Genomic DNA, 17,885 nt, shown 5'->3' with positions numbered 1-17,885 from the left:
AAAAAAGTTCAGGGCTAATGCTAAAAGGAAGCTGTGCAGCCAAGCCCGACACAAATGCTCCCCCGTTACGGGGATTACTGGGGCCTGGATTGTGAAGGCCTTGCCTACGAGAGGGGGCACTGGAGAACTTCAGAACACGCTGCAGTGGAGCACAAATCCCTGGGAGGGCGAAGGGGACTGAGTTGCCCAAGCCTCGCAGGAGATCCCGAGGGGGGCTTTACAGCGGCGGCCAGTACTTCCCGCGCCTGAGGTCGCGCCCCTCCTTTCCAGCCCTGGGGCGGCGATGAGTGCGGGTTCCTGCCACGGTTGCCAACTTTCCCCCTTCCCAGCTGGCGCAGAGTTGGCGGGCGGTGGGCCGAGGAGGAGCTGGGTCAAGGATGCGCCCGGTTAAACGTGGCCGGGGGCTGTATTCCTGACCCCCCCCCCCTCCCCGAACGATTCTGTCTCCGTCTAGCTTTTAAATCCAGGCGTTAATCACGTGGAGCGCGCGGGCTGGGAGAGGCGAGGGTGAGCTCGGAGTTCGCCACCGCCGCGCGCTCTCAGGAAGCAGCTCGGCGGTGACCCCCTCCCGGGCCTCCCCCCGCCCCCCCCTCTACCTCCTTCCTGCCCCTGCTCCCCCTTCCTTTCTCCCCTCCTCCCCGCTCCGCCGCCCGCGCCCAGTGTATCTACTCCCTCCTCACGTCACTCGCCAGCGCGCCATGCAAATCACCGCCGCCGCCAGCTCCCATTGGCCGCGGCGCGCGCATTTAATGGCAGCCCGGGCCGGGCGTATGGCTGCTGGGCCCCGCGCGCCGCCGGCCCCGTGTGCGCCTCCACTCCCAGCGCAGGGCCCCGGGCAGGCAGCGGGCAGCCCGGGCTCGGCGGCCCCGGCTTCCTGGACTTCTCTGCGCGCCTGCGCTCCCTTGGCTGCCCCCGGCCCCCCTCCCCAGCTGCACTGTAATCCCCTCAGCCCCCCTCCCTTCCCCCCTCGGCGCCTCGCTCCCCCCTAGGCACCTGGGACCCGCACATGCCCAGCGCACGCGGCGCGCCGCCCAGCTAGAAGTTGCATCCCCGGAGTTGGAGGCCGCTGAGGACCGAGTGCAGCAGGAAGGAGACAGCGCCGGGCGACAGCGGCCGACGAGGAGGAGACGAGAGTCCCGGATCGGGGCCCGCGCATCATTCTCGTCCCCCAAAGTGGAGCTGCAACTTGGCCACGATTGCACCTGTTTGCACTGCTCAGCCGAGAGCGACCCTGCAGCTGCTGCGGCGGCGAGGACAGCGACCCCGGTCATCACCCTCTTTGGCAAGTGGTTTGTGCACGAGGAGAAACTTTCCACCTGTGAGCGGACCGGCGCTGAGTGCGTGTGTTTTTTGCTTCTTTTTTGTTGTTTTTGCCTCCACCTCCCCCCTTCTTCTCTCCGCTAAGACCTCTCCCCACACACCCACCCCCAAGTATCGCTCTGTTTGAGTCCCTCTCCATCTCCCAGCCCCCTGGCCGTCTATGCTCCAGGCCCTCTCTGCGTGGTGCCGGTGAACCCGTGAGCCGCCCCAATGTACAGCATGATGATGGAGACCGACCTGCACTCGCCTGGCGGCGCCCAGGCCCCCACGAACTTGTCAGGCCCGGCCGGAGTGGGCGGCGGTGGGGGAGGCGGCGGCGGAGGCGGCGGGGGCGCCAAGGCCAACCAGGACCGGGTCAAGCGGCCCATGAACGCCTTCATGGTGTGGTCCCGAGGGCAGCGGCGCAAGATGGCCCAGGAGAACCCCAAGATGCACAACTCGGAAATCAGCAAGCGCCTGGGCGCCGAGTGGAAGGTTATGTCCGAGGCCGAAAAGAGGCCGTTCATCGACGAGGCGAAGCGGCTGCGCGCCCTGCACATGAAGGAGCACCCGGATTACAAGTACCGGCCGCGCCGCAAGACCAAGACGCTGCTCAAGAAGGACAAGTACTCGCTGGCCGGCGGGCTGCTGGCGGCCGGCGCAGGCGGCGGAGGCGCCGCCGTGGCCATGGGCGTGGGTGTGGGCGCGGCGGCCGTAGGCCAGCGACTCGAGAGCCCCGGCGGCGCGGCGGGCGGCGGCTATGCGCACGTCAACGGCTGGGCCAACGGCGCCTACCCCGGCTCTGTGGCGGCGGCGGCCGCGGCCGCGGCCATGATGCAGGAGGCGCAGCTGGCTTACGGGCAGCACCCGGGCGCCGGCGGCGCGCACCCGCACGCGCACCCGGCGCATCCTCACCCGCACCATCCGCACGCGCACCCGCACAACCCGCAGCCTATGCACCGCTACGACATGGGAGCGCTGCAGTACAGCCCCATCTCCAACTCGCAGGGCTACATGAGCGCCTCGCCCTCGGGCTACGGCGGCCTCCCCTACGGCGCCGCGGCGGCCGCCGCCGCCGCCGCGGGTGGCGCGCACCAGAACTCGGCCGTGGCGGCGGCGGCGGCGGCGGCGGCCGCCTCGTCGGGTGCCCTGGGCGCTCTCGGCTCTCTAGTCAAGTCGGAGCCCAGCGGCAGCCCGCCGGCCCCGGCGCACTCGCGGGCGCCATGCCCCGGGGACCTGCGTGAGATGATCAGCATGTACTTGCCGGCCGGCGAGGGCGGCGACCCGGCGGCGGCGGCGGCCGCGGCGGCGCAGAGCCGGCTGCACTCGCTGCCGCAGCACTACCAGGGCGCGGGCGCGGGCGTCAACGGCACGGTGCCCCTGACGCACATCTAGGGACGCGAGGGGGACTGCGGCCCGCGCCGGCGACGCGCGAGAAGGAACGTGCGGCCAGACCCAGGTGCCCGGCCCGGCCCCGCGCGGCCTGGCTTTTGTGCAGACGTTTCCACCTTCTTTCCTTCCAGGGAAACACTGGCGACGAACACTAGGTGACACCACCCCCTGGCCCCCGCTCGCCTGCCTGGGAGCTTCTGGGAACGGCTAGGCGCGGACACAGTCGTGCGTTTTAGACTGAACTTGGTGTTTTCTTGAGACTTTTTGTACAGTATTTATCATCCACAGAGGCTGGAAGCGTTTCTTTGCTGGAGGGGACACAAAGACCAAGCCAAGCAAGAGGCGACCCCAACTTTTCTATCCCGCCGGCGCGCTCGCGCCCGTCCTGCCTCGCTTCCTGCTGGCGTGTGGTCGCCCGGGAGCTGTTCGCATCTGTTATCGGTGTAATAAGGCAGATCCAAACACAGGTTTTTCGTAGTTGTTACCACTCTTGGGTTGGTTTGTTAATTTATACAAAGAGATGCCCCCACCCCCTTTCTGATGGCAGCGTTATATTCTGAGTTTTTGTAAAACTTTTCTGTATCTGAGCTTTTCCATTTTTTTTTTGTTTTGTAATTATTTCTTGTAAATGCATTGTGAAATTTTAATTTTGGCGTTTCAGCGTGGGGAGGGGTATTCAGATTATGTACATAGTTTCCTAAAAAGCCTTTCTAGTAAAAAACGAAAAAGATAACCCCTCTTTAAAAACGCATCGAGTCAATAAATTTAAGAGAGGAAAAAAACTCGGTTCTTCCCATAAATTTGAAACGTGCTAATTGTATATGCATGTTTTACGGGCTCCAAATACAATTAGTAAGTCTGACGAAGGAGAAATTATCAGCATGGTTTAAGAGGGGAGGGAAACCCAGGGGAGAGGGTACGATTTTTACGGAGCTGAGTTCAGTGGAAGGGAAGGAAGTTAAAACCAATGGATTGTTTTGTAGAGTTTACAGTGTTAATACAGAATGGGAAATAATTACAAGAAAAAAAGTCGTTGTGTACTCCGGCCCTTCGGTGTGTTTGTATCTTTGGGCCGGCACTGCGGGATTTTTTGATTCCTTCCTGTGGGCTTTGCATCCTCTGGCCGGCCCCAGATCCGTGCCCCCAGGAGAGAAGAGCCCAATGGCGGGACCAGGCCAAGGTTGGATGACAAAAGACCACTGCAGGGCATGAGGGCCCCAATTTCCCCGCAATTAACAAGATTGCAGGTGGAATTTATCTAGATTGGGCTCAAGGAAACACAATCTCTGAACCAAAATGTACTGTAACCAAGCCCCCTCCATCCCTCCCTCTGGCTTCTTTCTCCTTGAGAAAGAGCTGAATAATTTTGTTGGATTTTCGCACACAGACACAAAATTGGCCACTCTCTCCCCCCTCTCCCCCACCCCCAGCCCCAGTGAACTGGGATACAAGTTGCTAACCGATGTGAATGCAAAATGCGGTGTTTATTATTCCTGACCATATCCAAGGTTGGTTAACGCTTTAAAATTTTTAGTTATATTTTTTTCTAGGTGTTTATTGGTACAGTGAAGTTTTTTTTTTCTGGAATTTAAAGTTTTCTGTAAAACTTTGTCTTCAAGTAATCTGACAGCATTAAATATTGAATTTTAAAGTTATACTGTAGCAAATACGTTCTGAAATTAGTCACAACATAAAAGTGAAATTATATTTTTGAAAAAAGAAACCTTTAACCCAGATCAAAATATGTTGATTTCTTCAACCCCCTCATTTTCTCAAAATCTTTTCTTATCCTGGAATGAGTAGACTATCCTTCCAAAAATGGGCCTATCTTGGTGAGTTAATGAGAATCACATTCAACCTGCATTAAAGAATAGCTTTAAGTAAAATGCTAACCTGACAATTGATGTGTAATTTTTTTGGAGTCATTTTGATACTTTTACTTAAACCACCCATTTCTTAAAGTGACTGCAAAAATTTCCAAAAAAAAAAAAAAAATGTCGACTGCTTCTTCCAAACAAGATAATAAAGCGCCCCTCCTTTCTTTTCTTTTTTTTTCTTTTTTTTTTTTTTCCTGCTTTAGCAGGAAAAAAATCTGATCCTTTGTGAAACAGTGGCTCCTAAAAGTGTTTGGATATATGTGGGTTGCTAAGCAGAACAGCATCATGAGATCTGGGAATAAATGCCACACACAGTCCCCTCTGGGAGAGAAGCTTTGGGAAATTCTGTAATGCTCTGTTAACTCACCAGCCCACATAAGGGCCAGACCTCATTTACTCTGATATTCGCAGAGTTAAATGGACTCCCCAGTTCTTTTGCTAACTCCCAAGCTAGAAACCTCTCCCTGCACTTACTAAAGTGGCAGACAGATGTGTGGCCGTGCTCACATAAGTGTATGCCCAAGTTTATATCTATTCTCAACTCTTGGCATCTAAGTCTTAGCTCATCACACCTATTAGTAATGTGGGTCACACTTGAAATGTTTGAGACTATGAAGGCTGCGCAGTCTGCTGGGGACTCCAGGCAGACCTGTCTGTTGGTTTCCCAGAAGATGGATTTAGAGTTTGGCGTTTTTCTGTATGTGCCTCATACATAGTCAGCTGAAACATTCAATGCCAGGTACCCCAAGCCACTTGTTAAAAAACCCAGAAAGGACTTAAAATAAGAATCCCTAAACTGCAGCGAATTTGTTTGGTTGGCTAGAAGGACAAGGAGAAAAACAAATTCTTTAATGACTTCATTTAAAAACAATATGGGATGGGGGTTGGGTGGGGGAGGAGAGAGATTGGCTAGGATTCCTCTCTCAGGAAGAGATCCCATCAGGCCCGCATTGTTTCTCCCATTTAAATTCACGGATTTATTCCACTACAGAACCAAACTGTGAATTCAGTTCTTGCCAAGGTGCTCCCCATCATATTCATGAAATATTATCTGATGGTAATTGTTATATGATGGCTTCAGTCGCTTCCTAAATCGTGAGATGGTATTTCTATTTTGTTTGAAACCCGTGTGGAGAGCGCGGACCGGACTATTTGGGGGCCTTTACGAAGTTTGCATAACTTCCAGCGAGGACAACCGCGGGAATTCTTCGTAGGCAGGCCTTTGCGCGCAGCCGGGCTCTCTTAGCTGAGGGTAGCAAGGCTTTGCTGGAGGGTTTTTCCGCCTGTCTCTTAACCCCCTCTACACCACCTCATCTTAAAAACAAACAAACAAAAAAACCCACCCATTTGGCCCCTGTAATTGTTGTTAGGACTTTGAATCACCTCCCGCCAAAGAAACCCACCAGTAGCTAGAAATGAATTAATCTTAAAACCAGTAGCGGGTACTGCGCGCCTGCTCTGCAGATGCGTGTCGGGTAGCGTGACTGATAGGTCTATTAAAATCATGCCTGTGGGAGAAGAATAGCGCGCATATTCACGCATTTCATCTTCCCGACAAAGACTGGGCCACGCAGATTTCTGTCTCCGGGAAATTCTGGTTAATTCGAGAAACTCGTCGCGGGTGGCAGGCCCCTGGAAGGCGCGCTCCAGGGCGACCTGGGCTCCCGCACCCGCCGCCCGCGGCCCCCGCGCTGCCACCCCCGCTTCCGCAGCCTGGCCCGCGAGACAGAGGCTCCAGATACGTCGGCGGTGAAATGTAATCATAGGTTTGATTCCTTGGAAACTTCGAGTGAAAAGCAGACTTGGCCTTGGCGCAGCTCTTTTTCCAGCGTGACTCTTTGGCGGGATTGAAAGGCCGGGCCAGGAAGGAAGGCGGGAGGGGGCGCGGGCTCCCCGAGGCGCGGAGCGCAGGAAAGTGGGCCCCGGTTCTGGCCCCCCAGTCCTGCAGGATCGGGAGTGCCGGCCGGGACGCCGGGGCGGGGAAGTGGGCAGGCAGGGACCTTCACCTTCGCCCTCTGCTCCCGGCCCCGGGCCTGCGTTTCCCAGCCCGACGGGGTGCCGCCGAGCTCTTCCCTGCCCCCACTTCTCTCCCCGGCCTCCCTTCCTGCTCCTCCCACTCTCCCTCCCTCCATCCCCGGGGCCCTTCCTCTCCAGCTGCGCGCCCGCTCGGCCCCCGCTGCGCCCACCCCCGGGAACCCAACCGACGCGGCGGGCGGCGCCCTGCGCCCAGGATCCGGGTCCTGGGTCCCCTCCCGACGGGGGCAACAACCCCACCCCCAACCCCGCCTTCCCGAGGTCGCCCTTCTCTGGCTCGGTTCACAATTGAGCCCTGAGCAGTGGGCGACTTCCAGGCCTTCGCTCCTCATCCTGCTCAGTTCTTTTCCTCTCCACCTTTCAGAATCCCCTTCCAGTCGCGTTGTCCATCACTTCTTTATTTCCCCTTCGCCTCTCCCTTCCTCTCCTCGCTGCCTCCAGCATCCCCCCTTCCCTTCTCTCCGGCCTTCTCTTTGTCTCTCCTCGCCGCCTCCTGGATCCTCCAAGGCTTGGCCCCTGGTCGTCCCGGCGGAGGTCCCAGGACGCTCCCTCTGAATCTGGGGTCAAGGTCGGCAGGTGCCTGGGAGCTGCCGGTCCCCAACCTTCCCTCGGCTGCGTCCCCACGGGCTCGGAGCGGGAGGGGCTGGGGGTCCCAGGTACCTGCTTGGAGCCTGCGGCCTGGGCGTCCGCCCCCAACTCACTTGGGTGCAGCCTGGGCTCAGAGACCGGGCGGGGTGTCAGCCGCCGGGGGGATTAAGATGACTGATGCAAGGGAAGAGGGCAAAGTGTTTTTGTGTTTAAAGAGGCCAGGATTAGTGGAGAGAAAGTCCTGACCCGAGGTCAGCTGCAAGTCAAACCCTTTTACAATCAGCCAGCGAAACAAGCAGGTCTCCGGGACTGGCCGCAACAAGTGGGAGAAAGGAGGGGGAGGGGAGGCAGGGCGGAGGAGCGGGGGGCTGGGGGGTAGGGGGGCAGGGGAGGGATGGCGGAGACCGGGACTAGGGAGATCGGCACCCCGGGGCTCAGCAAGTGGAGGGCGGCAGGAAGAGGGACACACCCGCATCCCGGGCCACAGCCCTCGCAGTAGGGGCGCCGGTGGCGGGAATCAGCGCGGCGCGGGTTGGAGCTTCACGGGGCGGGAGCAGTTGGCCCATCAGAGTTCTTTTAGAATGCCCGCATCTCCCATTTCCTGAGCCGTCTTCCTTCTGCTCCTCGGACCCAGCCTGGGGAGAATGCTCGCTGGGCTCTGTCTTATAAAAGCCATCTCATTTCCATGAGAAACCAAAACCAAAAGACTGGATCCTCGGTCGCTCTGCCTTTTGCGTTCTGACAGGCTCTCCAGCAATCGTTGCCTTACTTAGGTCTTTGCAAACCTTGGTGTGCGTGTGTGGCAGTATTGGGAAGAGGGGAATGAAATAACTGTATTAAAGCTGTCTCTAAAACCGCATTCTCCGTCAAGGTGGAGGAATGAAGCATGACATGGTTCATCAGGAGGGAAATCTTCGGGGCTCACCTGAAAAGTAATAAAAATGAGTTTGAGGTGGAGGGTGGGGGGTGGGGGTGGGGGTGGTGTCAGGGAAGAAGCAAGTAAATACGTGTATCTTCCTTAGCAGTCACGTTGGGAATTTGTGCTGAAATAACTCCATCAAGAGTTTTAACAAACATGAAACACAGATAAAGAACCCAAACAAGTGATGTGTCCAAAGATAGAAAGAGGTCATCTATTTTGGTAATAAAAAAACAGGATTGCCAGGTTTTCCTCTAAAGTGGCTTTTCATGTTTAAATATAAAAACATCAACAAGAGGAGAGAGAGAGAGAGAGAGAGAGAGAGAAGCAATTTTTAAAACAACACAAAACAAATAACTCCAAGAGAACTGACACATACCCACAGCCTAGCCTGGGTACGCTGGGGTGCTGAATGGGTTTGGGGTTCCAAAGCAAGTAACAGATTGTTACTTGGTAAGTTGCTAACTGCAACCTATGGGGAAAATTTGCCTGTGGCAGAAACTCTGGACATGGGGAGTAATTCTGAGTGCCCCGCAGGCAGCTCCCCTCCGAGGATTTAATTGCCCCGCCACTTCAGAACAACCGTGTGGCTACATTAAAGATGTTGTTTGTGAGGAACAGCAGGTCATCACATGCAAAGCCTCGAAATAGTCAGCCAGTCAAATCAGTGGAAAAAAAATCCGCTTTTGTTAGATTTTGCCGTTTCAGGAATTAGGCATTCACTGCAGAGCTGCAGTTTTGAGAAATTGCAATGTCAGGCATGTTCCCAATGGGGAAATATTGTGAGAGTGTGGAGGAATGTAAGATTGGGTTTGACAATGGGGAAACTGACAAGAGTTATCACCCAGACATTGTTTTCTCTCCCAGCACCCCCGAAATGCTAACTAGAGATGATATCTAGTGGCAGCAATAACACTCTATGTTTGTCCTACACACTTATAAGATATGAAAACAAGAGTCTTAGACATCTAAAGAATTGACCCAGGATTTCACATGACGAATACTGCAATTGATAGGGCAAAGTGCCTCATGGCAATATAAAACCTATACACCGTGTAGTAGCAGTGTCAAGAGAAATTCAAAGCAGAGGCCAACTTATATTTTTTATTTCTAAGCAACGGAAGAGGTGAAAATCCCGGTGAGCATGTTTTAAAGGGTTTAGAAACCTCACGCTTTTAGTTAATCCAAACTCTTAGGGGGAAATCTCAGTACATGGGAAAACCCAAACTTGAGCAGTAAATTTAACATGAACATCCACGTAGATGGAGAAGCAGGAGCTTTGTTCTTTGTGTTCGAAATTGAACTGAAGAGTGATGTTTATCCTTGAAAAAATGTGGCCATTTGCATTTTTACCGAGAAATGACATATCTGCGTTCAAAGAAAAGGAAGGATCAATGTGAAAAGTTAGTCAATATGGTACTGATAGTATTTCTAATCTTTGTTGAATGGTAATACAGCCACATGGGAAAGAAAGAAGAATTGGAATAAGACAACTGCAGTAAAAGCATGGCTTGTCACAGATCGGCTCCAGGTCCTTGGTCAAATGTCCTTAACTCCGAGTTCATTGTTTTCATATGCAAAACAGAAATAAAACCAACTTCATAAGAATATAGTCAGGATTAAGGATCTAAGGTGTATGCTGTGTCTAGTACATAGTAAACCCTCGATAAATGGTCATTTGACTGTGTGAGCTCAGGCAGGGGTAAAGAGGAGAATTGAGGCCTTAAGTGCCAAATTTGACCTAGGTGGGAAACAATGGTAATTGTACAAACCAATATTCCCATTCACTCATACTAAGAATAATTTCTCTTTAGCGTTACCTGACAATCATCATATTCTTTCCTTCATCTGTTCAACAAACATTTGTTACCAGTGCATTGTCTGTTCAGGTTATTATAGGAGCATGTGTTATGAGTGTAGCCTTTTACCAGATACCGAGAATGCAAAGGTCAACCCGAAGGGGCTCACTGCCCAGTGGGTGAGACTGATTGTCACATAGGCAAGGGCTACAGTTGTGGGACGGAAGTACATGCCAAATGCTACCTGATCATGTGTGCCCAATATGGAGGAGTCAGAGAAGGCTTCTCAGAGAAAGTGAAAGCTAGGCTGGAAGCTGAGACAGCCTAGTCCTGCTCTAACACTCCCTAGGAAGGATCTTCTCATGAGGTGTGCACACTATTATTTTAAGCACCGGTGAAGACTGCAATATAACTTTGAACAGAGTACATCTGATAACTGCTTTGTTTTTCAGTGAATGGCTGGGCCAGGTTGGTTTGGAATTGTCAAAGATTTAGACTTAGAGATTCACTAGGACAGTGGTCTTTCACCTTCAAGGTCCACAGGACACCAGAGGAGATTGTGACAAATCCATTTCTCAGACCCAGTGCCCCTGATATGCTGAGTCTGGGGTTCCAGTGGGACTCAAGAATCTGCACCTTCTTAGGCAGATTCTTTCTCAGAAATGCTGAGGCAGGTCCTGGATGACACCGGGAAAACCCACATTAGGAGATAGGCCCAATAGATGCTAAGACTGTATCTAAAGCATTTAAAAACGAACAGTTTAGTACATATAAAATGCTCTCATTTAATTGTTCAGTACATGATTTTGGGAAAAAAAATTAAATTAGTGGAAGAAGAAAAAAATTTTAAGCTGGTACCCTGGCTGGTGTGGCTTAGTTGGTTGGGCATTATCTCATGCATGGAAAGGTTGCCAGTTCAATTCCCAGTCAGGGCACATGCGGGGTTGGTGGTGGGCTTGACCCTTAGTAGGGGACATGCAGGAGGCAGCCAATCCATGTTTCACTGTCACATTAATGTTTCTCTCTCTCCTTCTCCATTCCTCTCTCTCTAGAAATCAATAAATATATATATATATATATATATATATATATATATATATACACACACATATATATATGTACATATATATTTAAATTTAAACTGGATTATTAGAATCTTGTAAATAGTAAAGACTGACTGATTTACTGATTTGCTTTAAATAATGGACAATTAAAGGGACTAAACAATGTCCCATTTTGTATCTTATCAATTTCTAATTTTACCAAGCTAATTTGTGTTTATATAGGTCTGTAGAGCCCTTATGAACACAATATGGGCCAAAACATTCACATCAATTCATTGAGAGTTAATTTAATGGCATTGGAAAAGTAGGAGGGCATTTAACAGTGCACATGAGATGGAATAAATTGGTTTAGTCAGCTAGATTATATTTATAATCAGAATACTATATTATTTAACTATCAAGTTTCTCAATATTGTAATCTGTAAAATGGGAGTATCTTGGGAAAAAAAAAAAACACCTCAATGCACTAAGTACTTTAAATGTCTTTGAGAGGAAGAGGGTGTACAAATAGAGGGGGCTACCATTTTAAACAAAATAAACTAATATGTATCAGCAGTATTCTATCTAGAAAGCATGCAATTCTGTATTATGGATATTACTTTTATGCTGATCATAATAAAGACAACATTCATTATATTTATAGATACAAATCTAGGTTAAGGTGTGGTCATGGAAGATGTCAGAATCTCTTTGAGTAGCATGTGAGAAGATAATTTTTAAATGGGATATAATAAGAGAAAATGTTCTATATAAACAATCAAAACTATGCTGATAATATAAGAATTCCAATATGGATTTTAGCTAATTTCAGGACACAAGGCATCATTCAAGACATCAGATAACCTATGCATTTTAACTAAAGCTTTTTGGAGAAAATGACATTGTCTTTGTTGACTAAATCACTCATCGTTTTAATGGATAAGAATGTCAATCCAAATAATCAGGTACCATGAATAGTGGGGAAGGCAGAGTTTCTGAAACTCTCATTTTGATTATTATCACATTTTATGAATACCGTTGCTGCTATCATAATTATCGCATGCATGTTCCTTGTATATTCCCCACCACATCCAGAACTATAGACATTTGTCACCACATGGTTTACATAGAGAAAATAAAATCCTGTCCTCAGAAACAAAGAAAGAATGTACTGGAACAGAGTTGTTTAGAACAGAGTTAATGAAATGAAAGAGAAATAAAATTTAGGCTGATTCTTAACGCTGTCTCACTCATGGGCAAAACCAGTAGACAAAGCATCTTTGTGGAAAGTTGGTAGAAATCCTGGTGCTGGAAGTGTTTACAATGAAAATAGACAAAAAGCTGCTGAACATATTTTAGCAATGCATTGGCACATGAGTGTACATGTTAGTATTTTACCATCTCTAATTCACTCTGAGTTGCATGGATTTAAATCTGATTATGTTAATCAGAGTAAGATGTTAATGTAAAACATTTCCTGTTGATTTTAAAAAATAAATCATTTATATTAATCTTTCAAACTGAGAATGCTACCAGAAATGTATTCTCAATTTTAAAATACTGACTATAAAATTTGGATAACAAACTAAATTATGCACTTGCTAAGGGAAATTATATAAAAGGCTTAAAATAATTAAACCATACTTTATTATCCAAAATGAATATGTAACCTGTAGTAACTATTTACAGAAAACTAAGATTGTATTTAAAGTCACAACTCAAATTTAATCATGCATTTGCATTAAAAATAGGCCATTTTAAATCAATCTATAAGTTACAAGTTCAATCTAATTTGAACAGCTTAAGTGTCAACTGAATTTGAAGCAGTTATGATTCTTTAAATTAGGTTTGAGGAAAACAGAGCATTTATAAGAACATTTATAAGGTGAAGTCTTCACTTTAGGATAAAAAAAAAAAAAAATTAACCAAAAAAGTGTCAGCCTGCCAGGAACCTTGACCACTCTCAGTTTCATGGAGGTGAACGCTTTCCCTTGTTAAAATAATATTCTGAGGGCTCAGATGTGCCTCTGGGCAGAAACCACATGCAAACTAACACACTCAACCAAGCCTCCTGGAGAACAGAAATTCTGCCTGGCTTGATTTTTTTCTCTTTTTAAAATGCTTATTTCAAGCATCAACACAGTTCCAGACACACTGTGGAGGGACAACAACTACTTATTGAACTCCATCAGCAGAGCAGGGCCTAGCAGGGAGTTTAGCCTTCTGGTAAGGAACCAGTACTGAGAAGGGTTACCTGCTTCACCCCAGGAGGCCCCGCCTACACTCCCAGGAGCAGAATAGCCCCTCCCTCCCTTCCTGGCCAAGGTCACCTAATGGTGCAAAGATGAGAAGGCACCTCAGCGACTTAGCACAGTGCCTGGATACTGGGAGCAGTAGTGCTTCGCAGCTGTTGTCCTTGTTATTAAGGAGATACAGAAAGCAAACTCCAGTTCTGTGGCTTGACACTTGGATACCAGAAGTTCTATAAGAATGAAGAACTCCCTTGAGGTGGAAATAGGTGGACAACTAGTCCCAGCCAGATCTGTCTTCAGATGCCTACCTTATTATCCTTCTTTGTAATACTCTTTGTTGTGTATGAATTCAACTGTGTAACTTGCTTGTATGTTTAAAATGTACCAAACTGAAAATTTATTTCTATAATTAGAATGCTGGGTGTGAGAACAGTGCAAAGTAAAGCAAATGGGCACCTACTGTGGGTAGCAGGGCAGTGCCAAATGAACTGTCCCAATTTTGTCCCCTATTCCTATACTTTCCCAAACTGTGAGCTGAGGCACCCCAGGGGCCCCACAGAACTCAGAGGGATAGCTTAGGCTATTTTTAAATTCCTAGGGAAACATAATGCTGGACATCTGGTCAGATGCCATGTGAGCTATACCTTAAGGTAGTCTGAAATCTCAACATTCCCTGGTTGCTAAATCCCTCTTGATGACATATGTCTTCGCAAAACTGTGTTTTGGGCAGTTGCTGTGTCACAGTTCCCATGGGAAGAGTGATGTGGATCAGGAAATGAGGTGTTGGGGTTCCGCTTGATCCCAAGGCTGGGGAAGCTGCGCAGTGCCCAACACTGCAGGCAGCGATTAATTCGTCATTTGTGTTGGTCAGGGAATGAAGTGAAAGAATTATTTTCTCATTCAATTTGTGTAATTTTTCTAAATCTCTACTCAGTTATTAGAACATAAATATATATTAAGTGGTTTAGATTTAGCTACTTAGCAAACAGAACTGTTAGATATTTTGAACTGGAGCACTATAAAAAATGTACTGGGACACTTAGGGTATGGTAAATTCATATTGAACTTGTAGCTTATAGGTTGATTTAAAATAATCTGATTTGTTTAGGTCAACAATGGCCTAATTTAACTTAACCTGTGACTTTAAATATAATTTTATTTTTCTGCAAATAGTTACTATAGATGATGTGTTCATTTTGAGTGATAAGGTATTGGTTTAATTATTTTAAGAGTTTTATATAATTTCCCTTAGTAAGTGGCTAATTTAGCTTATTCAAATTTCACATTTTTTAAAAAACAGAATATACTTCTAGTAGTATTCTCATTTTGAAAGGCTAATATACATGCCTTATTTTCAATGAGAAGAAAGTTTTTACATTAATATCTTACTCAGACTAACATAATGAAATATAAATGCATGAATTGGAGATGGCAAAAGACAGGGTTTTCTTATTTTTGGATGTTGTGGACAATATACAAGGAACATGCATGTGATAATAAATAATAGCAGCAATGGTATTCATAATATGTAATAATGATGGAAATAACCAATCAATTCAATACATGAAGGTGGCAGTTCAAATGGTAGAAGGGGTCAATATGAGTTATAACTGTTACTCTGACATCAAAATATTTAATTAACATTTTCATTTTTTCAAATAATTATTTTTATCTTATAGGAGTATCATCTATACTAATAAAAGGATAATATGCTAATTAGACCAGGAGACCTTCCAGGTATCCTTCCAGACAAAGCCATGGCGGCAGGACCAAGGCAGAGGTGGTTGGGCCGATCAGGCCAGGAGGGGAGGGCAGTTGGGGTTGATCAGGCCAGCTGGGGGTACAGTTGGGGGCGAGCAGACTGGCAGAGAGGGACAGTTGGGGGCGATCAGGCTGGTGGGGGGGCAGTTGGGGGCGAGCAGGCCAGTGGGAGGGGTGCAGTTGGGGACGATCAGGTCAGCAGGCAGGCAAGTGAGTGGTTAGGAACCAGCAGTCCCAGATTGTGAGAGGGATGTCTGACTGCCAGTTTAGGCCCGATCCCACAGGGGTCGGACATCCCTAAACCGGCAGTCGGACATCCCCCGAGGGATCCCAGATTGGAGAGGGTGCAGGCCAGGCTGAGAGATACCTCCCTCCCCCCCCCCCCCGCACGAATTTCATGCACCGGGCCACTAGTTTGTATATAAGTAGGAGAAAATGCTCCCTTTGAAAGAGAAAATTATGCATAAGTAAGTTACTTTCTTAAAAAACTTTTTTTAAAAATATATTTTTATTGATTTCAGAGAGGGAGGGAGAAATAGAAACATCAATGATGAAAGAGAATCATCGATTGGCTACCTCCTGCGTGCCCCCACTGGGGACTGAGCCTGCAACCCGGGCATGTGCCCTTGACCAGAATTGAACTCAGGGCTCTTCAGTCCACAGGCCAACACTCTATCCACTGAGCCAAACCAGCTAAGGCGTCATTGCCTGTTTTAACCCAGCCCCAGGGAAATATACAAGATGGTTTTGATGTTCACTGTAAAAAATACTCTTAAAAAAACCTCTTGCATTAAAGCCAGGACTCTGTTGTAAATACACAATTGTGTTTGAACTAGATATGATTGAAATATTTTGGTTGGATATATTCAACATAGGAACAAGTAGAAAACATAATCCAGGCCAGCAAATGGAACATTAATAAAATGATTAGGAACGAGAGGTTACTCAGAAGCTAGAAGTGGATACAAAGCTTCCATTTCTGGGGGTCAGAAATGGGTCACATTGGGAAGACCAAAATATTAGAAAGACAAAAAGAGTTTGGGGGGAGGCCACCCTGCTTCTGAGAGGTGTTGTGTATTATGTATTGTTGCAAAGTGAAGGAGCTGGGTCAAAGATTGGGAACAAATGTGAAGGATCACATCCTCTACCTAAGCTTGCATAGGATTCTTTAAAGTAAGGAGGCCTTCTAATCTGCCTGTGTATGCTAAATAGTTCCTTATTGTAGTCATTTCCTGGAGCTGCCATAACAAAATGCCACAGACTGGGTGGCTTAAAACAAGATAAATTCATTGTCTCACAGTCTGGATCCCAGAAGTCTGAGATCAAGGTGTTGGCAGGACTCGTTCCCTCTGAGGCTGTGAGGGAGAATCTGTTCCAGGCCTTTCCCTCAGGTTTTGGTGGTTTGTACACACGCGCTGTTCCTTGGCTTGTAGAAACATCACCCAATTTCTGCCTTCATCTTCATATGGTGTACTCCCTGTGGGTGTCTATGCCCAATTTCCCCTTTGTTATGGACACCAGTCATAGTGCATTAAGGTCCACTCTATTTCCCTCATCTTAACTTTATTGTTTGCAAAGACTCTCTCTATATAAAAGTATAATATGCAAATCGACCAGATGGCAGAATGACCGGTCGCTAAGATGCGCATTGACCACCAGGGGGCAAACGCTCAACATAGGAGCTGCCCCCAGCCCACAGGCCCTGATCGCCTGATTGGGGCCTGCCGGCCAACCTCTTGGTCCCTCCTCCAGGCCAGCAGGCTCCAATCGCCTGATGGGGAATGGGGAACCAGGGGTGGGTAAGAGTGGATGTTGGCGGCGCCAGGCCAAGGTGGGTGTGAGCAAGCAGGGCCCCAATTGCCCTACCAGTCAACCCTGCACACAGAAGGCGACTGGCGTCAGCAACGGGAGGGCAGGGGAAGATCAGCCCTGATCTCAGGCCAGGCCTAGGGACCCTACCCATGCACACATTTCGTGCACCGGGCCTCTAGTCCTATACAATAAAAGCCTAATATTCAAATTGACTGAATGGCAGAACGACCAGCCGAACAACTGGTCACTATGATGCACACTGACCACCAGGGGCAGACGCTCAGCGCAGGAGCTGCCTCCAGCCCTCAGGCCAGCCAAGGTAGGTGCGGGCAGGGGCCCCTAAATTGTCCCGCCGGTCGCCCCACAGATGGAAGCGACTGGTGGTGGTGGTGGCGGGGGGGCAGGGCTGGCAAGTGGGCAGCGCCAGGCCTGCTAAGGCGGGTGCTAGCAGTGGGCCCCCCATAGATTGGCTCTGATTGCTGGCCAGGCCTAAGGACCCTACCCATGCATGACTTTCATTCACGAGGCCTACAGTTTCCAAATAAAATCACACAATGGGGTTAGGACTTCAACATCTTCTTAGGGAACACACTTCAAGCCTTAACATTCACTTTTTTCAATATGACACTAGTACATTTTTTTTTGCCTAGTAATAAACATAATGTATGTTCCAGTAGGGTCTTCATACGGTGTGCTCCCTGTGTGTGTCTATGTCCAATTTCCCCTTTGTTATGAACACCAGTCATATTGCATTAGGGTCCACTCTATTGCCCTCATCTTAACTTTATTGTTTACAAAGACTCTTTATATATAAAAGTGTAATATGCAAATTGCTCATTCTGCCCATTCTGAGGACCCTATTAGAAAATGAATGGTTTAGTTTTTGTGGGTTTTCAAATATTTTATATGCAATTATGCCCTGATCCAATTTGTAAAAAGGACCTTTTAATAAAACTATTCAGGACCCTTAGACTGGCTTGGAGTCTACCTTGAACTAATTATCTGTATCACAGTATAGTAGAAGCTGCAGGAAAACAGAGAAGACTCACTGTAGTAACATTAAGGCAGCACAGTGAGCACATGACTCATGAAATTTATCCTGAATATCT

The 17,885-nt window shown here is 48.3% G+C and overlaps 1 protein-coding gene across 1 annotated transcript; it reads left to right on the top strand.

The window, feature by feature from the left end:
- The first annotated feature begins 999 nt into the window (after positions 1–999).
- SOX1 (SRY-box transcription factor 1) lies at positions 1,000–4,117 on the top strand. Its single transcript, XM_036300078.1, has one exon. It carries the CDS (start codon positions 1,531–1,533, stop codon positions 2,692–2,694), a length of 1,164 nt encoding a protein of 387 aa, XP_036155971.1. The 5' UTR covers positions 1,000–1,530; the 3' UTR covers positions 2,695–4,117.
- Positions 4,118–17,885: the final 13,768 nt, after the last annotated feature.

Source organism: Myotis myotis, unplaced genomic scaffold (assembly GCF_014108235.1).
Source record: "Myotis myotis isolate mMyoMyo1 unplaced genomic scaffold, mMyoMyo1.p scaffold_m19_p_3, whole genome shotgun sequence".
In the NCBI taxonomy this organism is placed as follows: Eukaryota; Metazoa; Chordata; class Mammalia; order Chiroptera; family Vespertilionidae; genus Myotis; species Myotis myotis.
Note: the sequence above shows the minus strand (reverse complement) of the source record. Positions and strands in the feature narration are given on the sequence as shown.